Below are 19,965 nucleotides of genomic sequence, written 5' to 3'. Positions count from 1 at the left end.
ATTTAGCGGTAACTTCATAGAGAAATAAACATGATACATTCTTGGGGCATTTTTATTTTATTATTGTTCATCAATGTTCTTCTAAACCTCGAACAGATTCTTAGCATGAATGGAAAGGATTTTTAAGAGAATCAGAAACAGAATTCCTATCTCTTGCACAGTTGCACGAGTGGAAGATCAATGCATCAAAGGAGTAATGGAGCTTCAAAATTCATCATGGGAGTGTCCATAGATTGAAATGCCATCTATAGTGTTCTTTGCATGCCATGGGGTACTGTTCCTTGGCCTTCATGAATGATACCACATTGCTTGAATCCGTTTGTGCTTTAATTCTCTTGATGTTGTGCTATGTAGCCAGCTTTATTCCTTGCATCAATCCTTGTAGTTCAATGAGTGCTATGTTGTTATGGTCTGCCCTTCCATGTGATGCTGCCAAAACCTCCCCATTGTAGTTTCTTAGCGCTATATAGGGAAACTACATGTGTTCTCTATTGTACATGCTTACTGAGAGTCTAATATGTTAGCAGATGCATTAGCTGCTAATATCCTTACTATTGTTTTTATTGAAATTGTACCTAGTTGATGTAAAGAAAATTGTATATGAAGATGCTATAAGCAAGGAATATGCAAAGACGTAATCAGCTCATTTATTTATGAAAATGGGTAAGAGACCTCTCTAAACACCCTGCTTTATCTACCAAAAAAATAAAAAAAAGATTCAAATGCTCACCCCAGCCCGTCAATATTTCTATGTCAGGCCTCTAGCGGGGAAAAGGGCCATAACACATAAATGTAGCACACGTGTCCTCTTCTCATTCGCTATGGTACGTGTAAATCTATAAACAACGTTCACGTGGAATAATCCGTGAGCGGAGCGAACATTTTGGGAGAGGGGGGTAAGGTGGCCCAAAATGTTACTTGGTTGGTTTCTGTATGTCCTCATCTTCTCCTATTCATCCCTCTCCCTCTCAATCTCCGCTCCTCTCTCCTCCCACTTTCTTACGCAGTTCTTACTTCTTTAGTGAAGCCGAGCTTAACGATTTTGGGCCGGGTGGGAGTAAGGTGGCCCAAAACATTACTTGGTTGGTTTCTGTCTGTCCTCATCTTCTCCTATTCATCCTTCTCCCTCTCAATCTCTCCCTCTCCACTCCTCCCTCTCCCTCTCCCTCTCCGCTCACGCCCCACTCCCTCTCCACTCCTCCCTCTCCGCTCACGCCCCACTGCTATGCAGTTTACTAGTATAATAAGCCGAAACGAAGGTAAGAGCTAAAACAAGTAGAAAGAAAAAGAGAAGAAATAGATCAGAAAATCGAGAAGGAGAATGTTGTTGTTAATAAAAAGATCACAAAAAAAAGTGTTATTCATTTCAACACTAATATCACTGTGTCTAATTCACCACGTCACTGCACTTTACGGACCGTCATCACCCGTACTTCAATTAAACCCAACCAATTTCAAGTCCAAGGTATGTATGTATCCAATTTTTTATTTTTTTGTTCATTTCAAAATTAGAATTCAAATGTTGTCGGGTTTTTTTTGTGATGGGCAGGTATTAAATTCAAATGGTGTAGTTTTGGTTGAATTTTTTGCACCGTGGTGTGGACACTGTAAAGCATTGACACCTATATGGGAAAAAGCAGCTACTGTATTGAAAGGTGTTGCTACTGTAGCTTCTCTTGATGCTGATGCTCATCAATCTCTTGCTCAGGTTTTAATATTATTCTTTTTGTTGTTAAATGAAAGAGTTTATTAGTATGTTAATATGATTTTGAACATAAGATAAGCGACAAACTAGGTATAGCAAGTTGAAGGTGGGGATTAAACCTAAAATCTTGGACCAGTAGGCCACTGAACACATTCATATGTATAAGAGAATAAGAACAAACTTAAAATTTAACATCTAAGAGACAATGTGTCTTATGAAGAACACTGAACGTCCTTTAGACCTTCCCATGATGGATCTACTCACCCGTGTTTCCTTGATATCTCAATTTTTCAATGCAAGCTTTCATTCATACAGATCATGACCAAGAAAGCAATATTAGTGCAAATAGGAAAGATTTTCATACTCGACTTTGATGAATAAATCAAAGTTTTCCCTCTCGACCGTCAAAAGTTTTAGAAATCACGTTCAATGTCAACACTATAATGGTTTGTCGAATCGTGAAGTGTAATGGACATGCCAATCTCTTTTGTAATTTCGAAGAGTATCTTAGGATCTCAGTATTTTTGGTTACTAAGACCAAATGTCTGATCCAGGTTATGTTACCCTCCCATTTTGGTTATGGTCTTATTTTCCCCGACTGCAAACACTGCAGTTTGCAAAATGTAGGTAACATAATTTTTATGCTAAGGAAGACTGCTGAAAGTATGTTTTCAGTACATTATCACTTCTCCCGTTACCCATGGGCCATGACCATGAGTACCACTACCCTAGATGTTTTCCCAAAGGGATTTTCCTATATATCAAACTCGGATTGTGTCCGAATCACACCAATAAATAATCCCAACAATATACTGGCATATTGACCCATTTGTCAACAACGCTGTTTTCTTGACTGAAATTACAAAAGGGATCCCATTACAAAAACATCTCCTATATTCACTCGGGGTTGTGAACATTAAAGAGACCACATTACTTATCAATCATTTGTCCTAATGGTAGGAAAACATCTACTCAAGTTATTTGAGAATGTACATTAAACGGACTTAATACATTTCTGTAAATCTCACACAGCCACTGCGATATCTGCCGAATATTAGGGATATTATATTAATTATATTATTGTATTATCCCTCAATCCAGTATGTAAACTCAAGTTACAGATAGAAACCTCCTCAACAAGTTTGACACCAAAAAGAGCCAACACAATCTTGTTCCTCTTTCCTCCTTTACCTATCTTTGTCTCTTTCTCTCTCCTATTATGCAAATTTTAAAAGGAAATCTAAAGAAATCTAAATCTAAAGTGGCCCCAAATCTATATTTAAAAAGAATAAATGTTTAATTGAATTAACTATTTCTTCTCTCTGAGCACAATTTCAAACACAATTCCCATTCCTCAAACGCTACCACATACTAGTTTGAAACTGGGGATCCGCTGAAACTGTGCTCAGAGAGAAAAAAGAGTAAATTCAATTAAATTTTAGTCTTTTTTAAATATAGATTTGGGGCCACTTTAGATTTAGATTAGATTTCTTTAGATTTTCTTGGGAGAGAGTCCGGAAGATATGGCAGTGGTTGTGTGAGATTTACAGACGTGTCTTAAATCCTTTTAATGTGTGTTCTCAAATAACTTGAGTAGATACTTTCCTACCACCAGGACAATTGGTTGATAAGTAATGTGGTCTCTTTATTGTTCCCAACCCCAAGTGAACCCTTAGTGAACATGACAGATTTTTTTTGTAATGGGACCCCTATTGTAGTTTCGGTCAAGAAAACAACGTTGTTGACAAATAGGTCAATGTGGTAGTATATTGGTGTGATTCGGACACAATCCGAGTTTGATATATAAGAAAGTCCTTTTGGGAAAACATCTAGAGTAGTGGTATTCATGGGTAAAGGGAGAAGTGATAATGTAATGAAAAACATACTTTCAGCGGTCTTCCTTAGCAACTCAATTACGTTACCTACATTTTGCAAACTGTGTGGTTTAAACTTCTTACTTCTTGCATGTATTCTCCTGTTATCTACTTCAGACAAAAGCGTATATGGAACACTATTTAACGAAAAGTTTTCAAAATCTAAAAGATTGAAGTTGGCGTTGTTATTTTAATTTTTTTTAATAATATTTATAGTAAAAAAATCTTGAAAATCAAAGTTAAAAGAATTTTTAACTTTCGCAAGAACATTGATTTTCAGCAAGTCTCGTCATCTGAACAAATCCGATGGTTCGTATGATTTATGGGAATATATTGGTGGTAAATCCATATTCTTAAAATTAAGACTTGTTTAAGAAGTTAATTTTTTATAAATCAATTAAATACACTACAAATGTTGAATGGATATGAAATGAAGAAAAAAGGAATCTTTAATCTTGACGTGTTGTGTGCCAAGTTTGAATCTTAGTTATCTGTCTTACTTCTTATTTATTTTTACTCTTACTCTGTTACCAATATTCATGTTATTTATACAGGAGTACGGAATCAAAGGCTTTCCCACAATAAAGGTGTTTGCACCGGGTAAGCCTCCAGTGGACTATCAAGGAGCAAGGGATGTCAAACCTATTGCTGAATTTGCACTCCAACAGGTTTAAATTTCTTGAGATATGCTTTTAATTTTTGAAACAGTTCTTCATTTACCAGAATTCTTTTTTCCATTATTTCTATAATTGCTTCTTGTATCACTATCTAGGTGTATTCTTTTGAAAGGTATCTATATAATAAGGAAATAAAATTTTGGTAGGAAATGGGCAAAATTATAAGCAAAAGTTTGTATGCCAAGATGTACTCTGAATTCCTCAATGGCAAAAACAGAAAACATTGCATTTCTGAATTATCTAGAACTTTGAAACTGAAAGGCACATGTTTTAAATCTAAATTGCTAAAACTTTGAGTGGCGTAACCTTTTGATTGGCAAATCTGCTTAACGGTATAGATGTATAGTTGGTATGGCAGAAAACAATTACTTGAGATCTCTCAAACAATATAATTGGGATTAATAGAAGAGTATTGATTTTTATATTAATAATTTGGTGAAAACATGTCTAGGGTGTGTATGACACAATTTTTTCGTTATACTTTTTATGTCAAAACTTGTTATCTCCTCTGCTTTCTTAAATAAATTGGTAACTTGAAACGGTTTTTCCCAGATATTTCTTGTGATCTACACTGCAAGACACGTGCTATGCATGTATCAAGGCTTGTGTTAACATGTTAGAAAGTGCAAGATTGACATGTTAAAAACGTGTTAAAACGCATGGTTACACACTTGCAGATATTACTGAGGCGAGTCATGAATGAAGGTTGTTAACATGCATTAAAATTCTGATGCCCTGAGGGTTTTGGGTGTTTGCACATATATTATTGAGGCTAGCCAGGAAGAACGGAATGTCGCTAGTTATGAACATCAATTAAAATTACGATGCTTTGAGGTTTAGTTAATTAGTTCTAAATCAAATACTTCAAAGACCTGAAGATCGATCTATGCTTAGCAGCAAGGCCTTTTAAGGAAAACCACGCACTTCATTAGGTGTTGGTATGTGGTTAAGTAGGGACATCACTGTTGGTAGAGTGCGTTGTCACAAATATTTACACAGCCTGACTATTTACTGAGTTAAACATGAAAAACTCTTTTTACTTATAACAAGCTAGTACTACACTACTACGTACTTTAAAAATGCCACTGATCCTACCACTTTACATTAGACTACCTACATCTCTTGCCCAAGTCCCTAGACATTCTTAGACTTTCATAATTCCCTTATTTTTTAGTTAAAGAAAAATACAGCGCACAATTTTTTTAAAATGAAGCTTTTCTACGGACATTAATCTCATGATGGTCTCAGTATTCAATTGGGAAAAGTAAATTATACCCAAAATTCTGTTGTTTTTCATACAACATAGTTTTTCACTTCTTTCATCAAATTCTGGCATTGTGCTGACGTACTTGCAAGAGGAATGCTTATTGTTAACACATGTCATAGAATAATGCATGCCAAGATTCATATGATTGATTGATGTTTAGAACTTAGTTTTTGAGGCATGCCTCAAAATGAGGCAGTGCCTAGTAGTAGTATTACTGAGGTGCTTGTCCAATTTCAGGGATTGGGATTTGTTAATTTCTTTTAAGTGGGATGCTCTTGTAAATTTAGGTGTAAGCTTTTTCATGTTGTTGTTTAGTAGCTTCATACTACCTAGGATCATATCTTTTGACTCCTAACTTGTTGTATGTTCAAAATTGAATAAATAAGTTCAGCTTCACTGAATGATAATAATAACAATAACGATCATAATAATTATTATTGTCATTGTTATTAAATTATTAGAATTATTGTAATAATAATTTGAAACCAGTTCAAATCATCTTTGATATCTACTTATTATAAAGTACATTCCATTTTCCTTTAATTTCCTCATTATGTTTAGAACTCCTTGTAATGATTGTATGTGAAGTTACTGAGGTACTGAAACCATGGGCAGATTAAAGCAACTCTGAAGGATCGTTTAAGTGGAAAGACGACTGGAGCATCATCTGAGAAAAGTGTACCAAGTGCATCCGTAGAGTTGGATTCACGTAATTTTGATGAGTCGGTCCTTAAAAGTAAAGAACTTTGGATCGTGGAGTTTTTTGCACCCTGGTAAGTGTTTTCCGGATGTTAAATTTGTTGGTTGAGTATTTGGTAAGAAATTTCGATCAGTTGGATGTTGAAATAAGCAAGTCCAAAGAAAAGCACATTCAACCAAATAAAATAATATAGTAATATAGTATTGTTGAAGTTATGTTTAACGTGTTTGTATACGATCATTTTCTTTATTTATTATTTTCTTTCTTTTACTTATTTATGTTCATGCCTAGCTGGAATTTCTGGATATAAATTTGAAGTAAGTGATATTCGCTGTCCTTGATTTGCCAGAAAATGACCTAAATATAAACGATTCTCTCTGAAAGTCTCCTTGCCCACCAATGTACTTTTAAAGTCAGATTAATACAAGTGACTAAGTGAGAATGAAGTCGGTATTACGACATTTCTACTTGGGGAGAAACATCATGTTGTGGAAATTGGAAAACCCACTCTCCAGAAATTCCAGAACAAGCAAAGTTCTACATCAGCCTTTTTGTTTTTCTGAAAAGTCATGGAAGGCGAATTTTACTTTTCCTTAATATATATATATATATATATTTTGCACACAAGTAAGGTATTTTTCCTTAATAACTAAAGCTTACTTGTTTGACAAAATCCACTACTTTTATTGTTCATCTGTGATCTGTAATGCTATTTGGTTTTATTTGACAGGTGCGGACATTGTAAAAAGCTGGCACCGGAATGGAAGAAGGCTGCTAACAATTTGAAGGGAAAGGTTAAACTTGGGCATGTTGATTGTGATGCAGATAAGGTAAGAAACTTAGATATTGAGTTATCCTGTCTTGGCATGGAATCCTGTTATACCATTTTTTCCTCTTCTTGTAATTAGTTGATCGACCGTTACACAATTTTCTCACAAACAGCAAAGATTTTCCACTCTGGTGATGCGTTGAATGTAGCTTATATATAAGTTTCTTCTTCTGTCACGCGCAACTAAGCTTCAAAGTTGTACAGGTGCTCATTATACAGGAATGAACGTTCATGACTTAATTATTAGCTCGTAGTAGATTAATTATTCTTTGGAGTTCATCTCTTCACTATAGTGTGGTCATGATAGTCTATGACATCTCTTCACGGGCTTTTGAGCTCATGGTCCACACTTTACTTAAAAATAAAGCTGAATGTCATTACCAAGGGATATGGCATACTTTCTGATCTTCTAAATTCACATTGTGAATTCCATGTACATATTAGTTTAATTGTGTAGTTTCTAACTAATTGATTCCACCAGTCTTTGATGAGCAGGTTCAACGTTCAAGGTTTCCCTACAATCTTGGTATTTGGTGCTGATAAAGATAGCCCGTTCCCTTATGAGGGCACAAGAGCTGCCTCAGCCATTGAATCATTTGCACTGGAACAGCTGGAAACAAATGTTTCTCCTCCTGAAGTAACTGAGCTAACAAGTCCAGTAAGTAATTGTATCCTTTTATCACATTATAACTGAGGATTTGTGAGTGATTACCGGTGTTTATTCTTCTTTTCCTTCTTTTCCTAATGTAGGCTTTGATGGAAGAGAAGTGTGGTTCAGCTGCTATTTGTTTCGTCTCTTTCCTCCCTGACATTTTAGATTCAAAGGCAGAAGGAAGAAACAAGTATGTGCAGCTGTTGCTGTCTGTTGCAGAAAAGTTCAAGAGAAGTCCTTATAGGTAAGTATTAAAGTCCACATTGTCAAAAACTTTCTCGAAAAATAGTTGCTACACAGCACTAGTATGCATTTCCTTGGAACTATATTTATTATTTTTCAGCAATTATTTTTCCATCTCCTGGCATTACCATGTTCGGAGATCATGTGCATTATGTGCTTCAAACTTTCTGTTAGTACTCAGTTTGAAAATAAGTATTGATCTGCGGGATGAAGTCCAAATGATTGTTGCTAATTTGCTTTAGATGTATCTTTACATTTTCTCCAAAGGGATTCTTCCCCATAATATCAAATGTGAGTTGTAAATTTTTAGTGTACCAAAGTTGGTTTGGTAGGCTGATCAAATAAAATTATTGGTTTAGTATAAACTAGGCCAAGTAGTATAATAGTACATTTCCAAATAGCTTACCTTATTCGTCATATAAAGTTGTTAAACTGCATACCTGATCATGTTGCAATCCAGTTTACTTGAAGCACTTGGATTAGACCAAATGTTCTACGTCTATATTCAACGTTGTCTATACCGCCCTTGGCTGTGGAGTAATTTTGTTTCTATACCGCTAATGTATAATGAGCAATTGGTTCCTCTTCAGAATCAAAATCTAGGAGGAAACAGAGAAATTTTGGTATATTTAGAATCATAGACAACAAAGGCTTTTTTTTTTTATTACTATCATTAAACAAATTTGAAATGATTCACCTTAAATGTTTGAACTTAGCATGTCGGAAAGCATTAGCTGTAACGGGAAAGACTTGGTTTGGATGTCTGTATTTTAGTGGAATCTTATTGTAAGCCTTTTTGCAGCTATGTTTGGGCAGCCTCAGGTAAGCAGCCGGATCTTGAGAAGCGTGTTGGTGTAGGTGGTTATGGATACCCTGCTATGGTAGCGCTGAATGTGAAGAAAGGTGCTTATGCACCTCTTCGGAGTGCTTTCGAGCTTGACCAAATCATGTAAGTCATGGATTTTTTTCCCCTTGTTTTGGTGTCAGATTGAGTATAGTTAACTTACTTCTTGATCATGGATCTTTTCCCCTTGTTTTGGTTTCAAAAATGGTTGATCTTAGTTATTATTTTTTAATGTTGATTGCATTGCATTTCTCTTTCAGAGAGTTTGTGAAGGAGGCAGGGCGTGGTGGGAAGGGAAATTTACCTCTAGAGAGTTCTCCCATGATTGTCGAGACGGAACCATGGGATGGTAAAGATGGTGAAATCATCGAAGAAGATGAATTTTCCCTTGAAGAGCTCATGGGTGGAGACACTGCTAGCAAGGACGAATTGTAATTGCCTGATCAAATTTGAGTAGAACGTGAGAATTGAGGGAACAACGAGAAAATATATTTATCACTACATAAGTGGATTCTTAGTTTTACTTTTTGTAGTTGCCGTTGTCATATGCAGAGTACCAAGCACGCTGGTCCTTTCATGTCGTAAAGAGGCAAGATGTATTTGAACTTGAAAGTTGGAAGTAAGACAGGCAATTTGTGCAAGTGAGTCATCGGAAGGTGTCTTATTTTATATTTTTTGGGGTGAAAATGCAATGAATTTGTTCAATACAGAGTAGACAACAATTGCAGAAAGTTGAGCGTGGCACAAGTATGCAAGTCAGTTTGGTAAGCTAGATAACATCATGATCACAATCAATGGTGGTACAGGCAAGAAAGCAAAATCATGTACGATTCGATAACTGCAGATAAAAGGCAGCACCCAATACTGTACATGCTCAAGGCACCCAACAATGTCATGAGGCCGATCACAATAATATGGTGATGGTTGTTGAGACAAAGTAAATCAACTCTAAATGAAATTCTTAATAGTACCAACAAAAAACTAGGGGTGTGCATGGGTACCCAATTACCCGAACTGGAACCGGAACCATTTATAGCGGGTCTGGGTCCTAAAATATTAGACCTATTTAAAGTGGGTCTTTAAGAACCGACCCGATAAAGAACCAAATAGTAAAAAACCAATGGGTACCCGAACCGAAACCGGAACCGATTAGTTTGATTTTGATATATAGAATTTAGTATTATATTACACTAAATAAAAACAAATCCAAACATTATTATTATATATAGTATTATATATAGTCTATATTTGTTAGGTGTAAAATTATATTAAATATATATAACATTTAGCATAATAGTGAATGTGTGTTATTAAATATATTTTTTATAATTTTACATTAAATATGTGTATTATAAATATTAATAATAATGTTTACGTGTCTACGTCTATACGTATAGTCGTATACTATGAATTAACTTATGTACTGTCTATATTAACTAATGCATGAACGTGTATGTGCTTGATATATTACATGTATATATATTAGATAACGAATACGTGCAATGCTAACTAACAATTGTGGTATATGTGGTATTTATTCTATATATGACGCATTACGTATAGTATAATATACATATGTTCGATTTAAAATACACACATACATATAATGTATGAGAATATATTTAAAATTTTTAGATAACTTTCAAATATTATTATTGAATTTAGGACCATTACTTCTTATGAGAGGACAAAAATATCAATGACAAGTGTTATACTCATCCTAAACCAACTTTTATATCGGTTATATAACTAAAAAAAATAATTTTAGCAATAAAAATGTATAACCCGATAAGGAATCGAAACTGGAATCGGAACCGACTTAATTAATGGGTATGGGTCTGGGTTTTCAAAATATAAGAAAAAACCCGAAAGAACCGAACCCGATAAGAACCGCTAAAAATAGACCCAAAACCGAAACCGGTAAGAACCGACCCAAAACCGACCCTACAAAAAACATTGTTTGTAAAAATGGTCAAAATGCTTTGACGCACATCACTGATAACCGATAAGTAAATCTTGTCTTACATGATAAAATAACGCATTCAAGCAACAACAACCACGTGCATGTGCAAATGGCAAATTAGAAAATAACGCGTTCAAGCAACAGCCATGTGCATCTGCAAATGGCAAATTAGAAAAGGAGCGGTGAGAAGTTAAAAACATACAAATCCAGGTTGTTAAATTAGAAAATAGAAATAGAAAGTAGTGAAAATTAGTTAGCTTTAACTCCAAGCAAGTGTGTACTTCCATCTTCCCACTCTCTAATCTCACTCTCTATATATAAGAAACTCTCTTAGTTATTTCTCCTATCTTGTTTTAGCGGTGAGAAGTTAAAAACATACAAATCCAGGTTGTTAAATTGGAAAATAAAAATAGAAAGTAGTGAAAATTAGTTAGCTTTAACTCCAAGCCAAGTGTGTACTTCCATCTTCCCACTCTCTAATCTCTCTCTCTATATATAAGAAACTCTCTTAGTTATTTCTCCTCTCTTGTTCTATGTTTCGTTTTGTTCTTCCGAAAAAAAGAAAGCTAGTTTTCCTGTTAGTTTTAATTTTCGTTGTTGAGCAACAATATTAGTAAGTAAGATATGGCTGATGTTAAAGACAATGTAGCATATCCTGTTAATGGTTTTGGTTGTGGGGAAGTCTCTAAACCTAGGTTAAAACTTGTGCTAAAGAGGATTCTGTTAATACATTCTGCGGCTGAAAACAGTGGGTCTCGGTCTCAAACGTCTTGCAATCCTGCATCTGAAGGATTGCACTAAGAATCTAAATCACTAGTGGCATACCAGAGCTTACCAGTTACAAGTCACCAATCTCTCTTTCAACCCATTGTTTCTAATTGGTGTGTCGTTTTTTGTTGAGTTTTAGTTCTTTTCTCGCCCACTTTTGGGGCATATCTATATCTAAGGTAAACAAGTTATGGAAGTAAAGAGGGATTACTCTTAGAGTCCAATTCTGAGGAATGCACGGCGTTATCAGCTTGGTCGTCAGCTGGAGCATCATCATCAACCAGCCAAAGTAAGATATCGGATTTACAGGAAGCAATACAAAAACTCCGTGTCAATGAAAAGAAGGTAATAACGGCAAAATGTGTCAACCAGGATGAGAAGGGTAAATGGTTTCAAACGGCTATTTGCAAACTCTATGGTACACGGTTCTCACCTCTGGCAGATATTGCAGAGGAGCTACACCGTCAATGGCAGTCCAGAGGGGAGGTCAAAATTGACATTATCTCAAGGGGATATTACTCAGTTAAATTTGAGGAGGCAGAATACTTACATGCCATTGAGAATGTACCATGGGAAGTTTACAATTTTATGTTCTCCATGAAAGAATGGGAGCCCTTAAATAAGAATGACGAGCTAGGGTTCAATTTGGTAAAGTTCCGGATTCAAATTTGGGGGCTCCCCCTCGACCACATTAATGAGGCTAACATGAAAGAGATAGGAAGAAGCTTGGGAACAGTGATGGAAATCGATGAGAATTGCTCGGCCGAGTTTGTCGGTGGTTAGGGTCCGGACAGAAGTTGATATCAAGGGAAGACTAGAGAAAGATGTCGACTTCCAGATGGAGAAAGGGACGATCTACCCAATAAGCTACAAATATGAGAAGTTGACTATGTTTTGTTACTTCTATAGGGTCATTGGGCATGACTACCATGGAATCTCAATCAAAGCACAACATGGAAGAACCCTAACGAAACTTGGTGGTTCACCGAAAGATGTCAAGCTGAACTATAAGTTCTTGCTCAAGGCAGGGATTTTCTTTCATGGACTATCGAGTATGCATAGGAAATCCATCACCTTTTCCGAAACGCCGAGGAAACTGCACTTTGGTGAAGAACCAGCTGGGGGAAGAGACAGGGAGGAATCTCTGATCTTGGTAGGGAGGCGTGGTAGCAAGGGTAACTTGGGGGCAGGGATGAACATGTGTCAATGGTGACTAGGCAGAGTACCGTTGGAAGTGGATCTAGAGAAACAGAACAGGACAAAGGTACCGAGGCACAGGATATATAGAGCCGTTGGAGTAGGCTTAGAAGATAGGCAATCAGATGAAATGGGCTCAGATGTGGGTTCGAATCTAAGGGAGCCCAGCTAAGGCATTAGTGGGTTAGACAGGATGGAGGTGGACCGGAGTATGGGGGTTGAACGATTAGGCTTGGGTAGTGATAGGGGTAACAAGGATAATGATATAGTAACATGGCAGGCCCAGTCAATGGAAACAGAAAACACAAGTCCCACCATCTCACCTACTCCGGTCTTATCACCTCTCCGCCTAGAAGAAAGTATCGAGGGCATTAGTTCTCCTGAGTTTGGAATCACAGAAAAACTGACACAACATGCTAGATTGGTCAAAGCAGGCAACAAGACCTACAAAAGGTTGGTTATGTGAGGAGAGAAAATGGGGAAGAGAGCGGAGATTAAAAGCACACCATACTCAAGACCATCCTTATCTTCTGGTTTGGAAGAACTGAGTTTTAACTCAGATCTAAACTGTAAGAGGAAGATCACACATATGGAGGATCAAAGAGAAAATAGTGATGAATTGAGGGGGAAAGGGGTAAGGAATGTGATAAATAGATCTAAAAAATCTAGGATCTTTGCAGAAAAAATGAGGAAGCAAGGAAAAATGAACAAACTCATACCATGGAATGCAACCATCATCTCTGTGTCAAGCGAATCAAGCAATGGGTAGGGAAATGAAGAAGGACAGATGGTACCAGCTACTGAGGGGTCAGAGGATCAGAAAGAAATTTGGTGGAATATGAATCGAGATATGAAGATAGTGTCACCCAACCACTACCCTTAGTGGTAAATGACTCCATGGTGAGCAAATCAATGGCTTGGAGGCTGGATTTTTACAGGGAAGGTGGAAACTTTGGTAGTAACAATCCTGTAGAGGGAATGTCAGATGCAAAGGTGGTAAGCATGTCTCTGTTTAGTGGATCACAAGCAAACAGAGAAGAGGAAGAAGACTCAGGGTATACACAACAAGGGTTCGTTGTGGCTGTCCCAACACGTACAACCACCTACACTTCAATGATGCTCGCCCAAAACTGCCGGGGAATTGGTTCCCCCACGGCAATTCAACAACTAAAGGACCTGCTTCAACAGCACCAACCAGATATTGTCTGTCTCTCGAAAACTAAAGTAAGTAATGATAGTATTATTAGGTTAAGTAAAGCTATTAAGTATGATAGTTGCTTTTCTTTTCTCTACCTGGCTTGAGTGGTGGTGGTCTTGTCTTGTCTTTGGAAAGTTGGATCACGATTTTGAAGTGCTCCATGGTTTTTTTTTTTTATATATGGTTCTCCGTTTTAGCATATGAGAAAAGAAGATTTAGGATGAGTTGCATGAGCTAGCACCTCTCATCCTAGGCCCTTGGATTCTTTTTGGGGACTTCAATGCTATAACTTCTCTGGATGAGAAAGTAGGAGGGAGAAGTATTTTTAATAAATACATGTTTGATTTTAACAGTATGATTAGTGATCTGGGACTTGTGGACCTTGGTTACAAAGGTCTAAAGTTTACCTGGAATAATAACAGAGGATATAAGGCCAATGTTCTCGAAAGGTTAGACAGAGCTCTAGCATCCACTACATGGATGACCCTCTTCCCTAATGCTGAGGTTAGAAATATGGTGAATGCTATCTCTGATCACCTTTCTATGGCTATTAGTCTAAATAAAAAGGATGAGATGGGGAAGAAACCCTTCAGGTTTTTTGACATGTGGCTCATGCATGATAATTGTAAAACTGTTATTGATAAAGCCTGGCATGAGGTTAGAGATATCAGACCTGATTGTAATGTTATTCACAAGCTGAAGGCTACTGAATCCTCTCTAAATGCTTGGAATAAAAGCTGTTTTGGGAATATCTTTACCAACATTAAGAAAACTCAGAGGGAACTAGAAAGAATTCTGATGTGAGTTCCCTCTAGAGAGAATCATGAGAAGGCTAGATTCCTTAAGGCTTAGTTACTTAACTTGGTGGCTAAGGAAGAAAGCTTGTAGAAACAGAAGTCCACCATTCATTACATCAAAGAAGGTGGTAGAAATATCAAGTTCTTCCACCTCTCCACTGTATATAGGAGGAGGAAGAACATCATCCACAAGATTAAAGATGATGCTGGGAGTTGGAAAGAAGGAAGGAAGGATGTGGGAGAGACCATTAATGGTTATTTCCATGATATTTTTGCTTCTGATGACCACCTAAGCAATAATAACATTTTGGATCTCTTCAATCCTTGTGTTTCTGATAGAGAGAATGACATCTTAACTGGTTGTCCAACTGATAATGAAATTTGGAATGTGATCAAGAGGATGGGAAGTTTGAAAGCCCCTGGGCCTGATGGTTTCCAAGGGGTCTTTTACCATAAGTGTTGGGACATTGTGGGACCTAGTATTTCTAATTTCATTAAGGACTTTTTTATAACTGGGATTTTAAACCCCAAGTTCAATGAAACATTCATTACTCTGATCCCAAAGATCTCCAACCTTGATCACATTGCAAAGTTCAGACCAATCAGTTTATGCAACTATAGTTATAAAGTAATATCAAAAATTCTGGCAAATAGGCTTAAAGCACATCTACATAAGATTGTGTCGCCTTTTCAAGGGGATTTCATCAAAGGAAGAAATATTGGGGATAATATATATAGGCCTAGCCTATGAAATTTTCCACAATATGAAGCACATGAAAACCAAGTAAAAAGGCTGGACGGCTTTAAAGCTAGATATGGCCAAGGTATATGATAGGGTACGGTTGAGTGGACCTTTCTTGACAATATCTTTAGAAGACTGGGGTTTAGTGAAAAGTGGAGAAATCTCATTCTTCAATGCTTAACCATAGTCTTCTTTAGAGTTCTCTTGAATGGTACTCCCCTAGAAAGCTTCACCCCTGATAGGGGGCTGAGGCAAGGATACCCTCTCTCACCTTACCTTTTCATTATTGTGTCTGAGGCCTTGTCAAGGATGATTGCTAAGGCTGAGGCTAATGGTGATATTCATGGCATCAAGATAAAAAGGAATTCACCTGACATTACCCATCTTATGTTTGCTGATGATTTGATCATATTTTCAAAAGCTAGTATGAAAGAAGGGGATTTTTTTGAAAGGACTCCTAAAGGACTATTGTGCTGCTTTAGGACAAAAAATAAATTATGAAAAATCTAGTATTTTTTGTAGCAATAATGTCCATAGTAGACACAAAATGATTTTGAAAAGGTTTTGGAAAATGGGGACTTTTGATAGGAAAGATAAGTATTTGGGGGTGCCCATTGCTCTGTCAAGAAAGAAAACTAAGGACTTTGATTATCTGGTAGATAAGGTCAATAATAAGATAAAGGGGTGGAGAGCCAAGGTGTTGTCTCAAGCTGGCAGAGCTGTTATGATTCAAACTGTGGCTCAAGCCACCCCTTTGTATGCTATGGCTACATACTTACTCCCTGTGTCAACTTGTGAAAAAATTGATAAAGTATGTAGACAGTTTTTGTGGAATGAGACTGATGAAGCAAAAAGTGTGCACACCATAGGGTGGGAACATATTTGCACTCCTAAAGCCTGGGGTGGTCTTGGGTTTAGGAGAGCACATGACATGAACAAGGCCATGCTCTCTAAGTTGGCTTAGAAAGCTATACATGACCATGGGTCTTTATGGACACAAGTGTTCTATAATATATATGGCAAGAATTGGATAGACCAAAAAGAAGAACCTGATCAGCTCCCAAATGTGCATTTTATTACCCGTATATTCTTTGCATTCTGAGTCCTCTACTTTTAACGAAAAAGACAACTCATAGCTTTTACTGCATTTTTCAGGTTAAAGAGTATTTCATACCACTTATCATAAAAGCTGCGTCTTAGCACCAAAAGGAGCCTTAATCACGCTTATTATGAAGACTAGTAGCTACTATGGAAAAGTGCTAAAAAAGTCAAAGTCAACGGGTCAAAGTCAACAGTCAAAGTCATCAAATCAGAAGACCAAAGATGGAGGCCCTTATCTCAAATTATGAAGACTTTTCTCCTTACACCTACCTTGGTCATGAAGAAACCAAAAAGCAAAAGCAAAAGCAAAATCAAAAGTGAAAGGGTGAGGTGTCTAGTTTGTAATGGAGAAGGGCAAATCTATAAATGACAAAAGTAGGGGTATATAAACAAAAAACAAGGGAAAGAGAACTCATCGATTGTCTTAGGATTCAGACCATTTTGGTTTGTTTATTTTCTTGTCTTGTTTTTCAATTCATGTTTTTAATTTCTTGTTATTTTATTTTATTTCAATCAACTTGTTATTTCCTTTTCTTTATTTCAATCAACTTATTATTTTCTTGTTCTTTGTTTTAATTTTCAATCTTGTTTGTTGCTTTTATTTCAATGTTTTAATCAATCTTCCCCTTTCATGTTTTCAAGTTATTTCAATACAACAATCAAATCTTATAAGTTCATTAGCTTAGAACCGTTCTAATCCTACAAGAGTCTACCTTTCTTCTTCATATCTCCCTCACTCAAACTCTAAACAATTTAGGATGAACCTCAACTTCTAAAACAAAACTCTTTTGAAGTATACTTCCACCATAACTAAAACTTCAAATAGCGCTGCCATCATGGATTGAAAGAGTGAGAGTGATTGGTTGAGAATCTAAGAAGGGAGCATCATTCTCATCTCTCCATTTATATTTTTTTTTTCAATTTTTCGTCATTTCATTTTATTGTTTCTCTCAGATCGATCTACTTTTTTTACAAATCAGGTTGCGGGACAACAAAGCTGGAGAGGAGCTGATCAAACCGACAAAAACCGATGTCAAGCCACCGGCGCTGGCGGGCGACCGCCCAGTCACTTCCAGTAAGGTGTATCCGATTTTTTGGTAGTCCAGTTCATTTGTGACGAGCATTTATACTCCAAGCCCGAATTTTGTAATAGAGTAGGAGAAAATAGTAGAACTTGTTTGTAATAGTTAGCGATAAAAAGAAAAACGGAAAAAAAAAAGTTTTTGATTGATTTCTTATGATGAACATGAGTTAAATTTGGTTTAAGTTTAATACTTACCAAGGGATTAGAGTTTTAATTGCCTTGGGAAGTTCAAGTGTGTGAGGCAAGTTATGGATCATAGCTTACATACTTTGAATCAACTTGGTAATCAACACTCTAAGTCCAATTGACTCTAGTTAATCTAGGTGATTAATCTAAAACTAGTTAACTATATTAGTATAATCTTAGTTTAGTTTTAAGTTTGAGCCCTTGAAGGCAAAGTTGTATAAATTGTCAAAAATCCAACTTGTGGGCTTTTTAAGTGGGCATTTATTGTAACTTAAAACAGGGTAAAGCTCGAAAGGTTAGGTCTGATTCTCATAACAAGCGCCAACCGACGTCGCCTTCTCCTCAAGCAACATGTAAGCACGGCTTGAGAGGTAAATTATAAACCTCCTCGAAGCCCAAGTAAGAGGATACTTGTGTGTTTAAGCATGCTTACATGATTGTTTGAAATTTACTTTCCGCACTGCAATTTACATTCGCGCATAAGGCTGAGCCCGAGACATAACAACCATTGGGAAGTCAATACCCAATGTAAGTAAATTGGACGTTGCTTGATTCTTGAAAGCCCTAGACCAAAAAAATTAATTAAAATATATCAACTAGAGCCCAAAATAGTCACGTTCCTCCAAAAAAAGAGAAAAATATAGCCACGAGGATTTAGAGTAATCAGTTGTCAGATTCTGGTGGACCAACTACCTTCGTCACTCCCCTCCCCTAGATTCATCGTGAGTGAGATTCTTAGTAGCACACCACTTGGTGAAGTGACTGCCTACTCTTCTGAGACATGTAGTAGAGCCATCCTAGTCTCGCGCCCAACTGTTCCTCTTAACAGGGAATAGTAAAATATAGACCAAAAGCAAAGTTTTCAAAACTCCATACTTGCAAAAACGAATTTCGATTGCTTGAGCATTCATTGCACTGTTTGTGCATGTTAGGATAGTTTTGGGGTCTTACTAAAAGTGTATGATACTGTGTTCAGGCACTTCTAGTATTAGCAAAAATAAAACTTACTCACATAGGAGAGTTTGTCGACCTAGACAATCTCCTATTTCTAATCCTCCATCTCATAAGATGGCTGACGAAGTAGTGCAAGCTGAAGAGCCTCTCTCCAACTTTTATACACCGTTGCAAGATGGGTCTCCATCTTGTATACGACTCACACCGCTTACGAGTGATTTTAGGATTCCACCGAACATGTTCAATCTTCTACCCGTCTTCCATGGGTTAGAACACAAGTTACCGTATGAGCATCTACGCCGGATACATGAAGTATGTAATACTTTTCATCATCCGGGCGTCACCGACGATCAGGTTAAGCTATGAGTGTTTCCTTTCACTCTAGCTGGCAAGAGTCATGCTTGGCTTCTTTCACAGAAGGCCGATTCTTTCGATACATGGGAAAAGATTGTGTTCACCTTCATGAAGAAGTATTTTCCACCGAAGAAAACAGAAAAGATAAGAAGCAAGATACAGTTCTTCAGACAGAGTCTGAGTGAGACATTTTCCGAAGCATGGGATAGATTCTCTTACCTACTCCATTCTTGTCCTCACTATAAACTAGAAAAATCCACTCTTGTCTAATGTTTCTTCAAAGGCCTTCTCCCATAACACAAAGTAACCCTCGACATCATGAGTAATGGTAATTTTTTGGATAGAGGTGCAACCGAAGCCTTAAGCTTTTTTGAAAACCAAGCTGAAAAGAGTAGCCATTGGGGCGACATAAACAATTTCAGAATAGCCCAACCCATTACAACCAAGGCTAGTGGTATTTTTGAGGTGAAATCAGATCCAAAAATCAAAACCCTAATAGAAACCCTCACCAGAAAGATAGATGCCCTCGATCATAACCAAACAAAAAGACTAAACCCTTCATCCTGTCATGAATGTAAATACCTTACCATGTAATTTTTGTCTTAGCTTAAATCATATAGATGCCACTTGTCCCTTGATCACAAACCTATCATCACTTTAACCAGAAGAAGTGTGTTCTTTCAATGTACTGAATGCACCGTGGAGACAACATCCAAACTTCGCATGGACCAACATTCCACAAAACCAAACACCACCAGGTTTTAACAAACCAACAAATACCTTCAGACAAGGACAAGGTACCTATAATAATCAGAGCAGAGTATTAGTTC

General features: G+C 36.8%; 1 protein-coding gene across 1 annotated transcript; it reads left to right on the top strand.

Annotated features, from left to right (window-relative positions):
- The first annotated feature begins 1,117 nt into the window (after window positions 1-1,117).
- Window positions 1,118-9,432, top strand: LOC147504848 (protein disulfide isomerase-like 2-3). The gene is made up of 9 exons (XM_086557563.1): window positions 1,118-1,465; window positions 1,550-1,708; window positions 4,134-4,247; window positions 6,139-6,296; window positions 6,954-7,053; window positions 7,534-7,710; window positions 7,803-7,948; window positions 8,750-8,896; window positions 9,052-9,432. Exons 1-9 carry the CDS (start codon window positions 1,322-1,324, stop codon window positions 9,224-9,226), a joined length of 1,320 nt encoding a protein of 439 aa, XP_086413689.1. The 5' UTR covers window positions 1,118-1,321; the 3' UTR covers window positions 9,227-9,432.
- Window positions 9,433-19,965: the final 10,533 nt, after the last annotated feature.

This window comes from Coptis chinensis, chromosome 4 (genome assembly GCF_015680905.1).
Source record: "Coptis chinensis isolate HL-2020 chromosome 4, ASM1568090v1, whole genome shotgun sequence".
NCBI lineage: Eukaryota > Viridiplantae > Streptophyta > Magnoliopsida > Ranunculales > Ranunculaceae > Coptis > Coptis chinensis.
The sequence above is the reverse complement of the archived record's forward strand: the minus strand, read 5'-3'. Positions and strand labels throughout refer to the sequence as shown.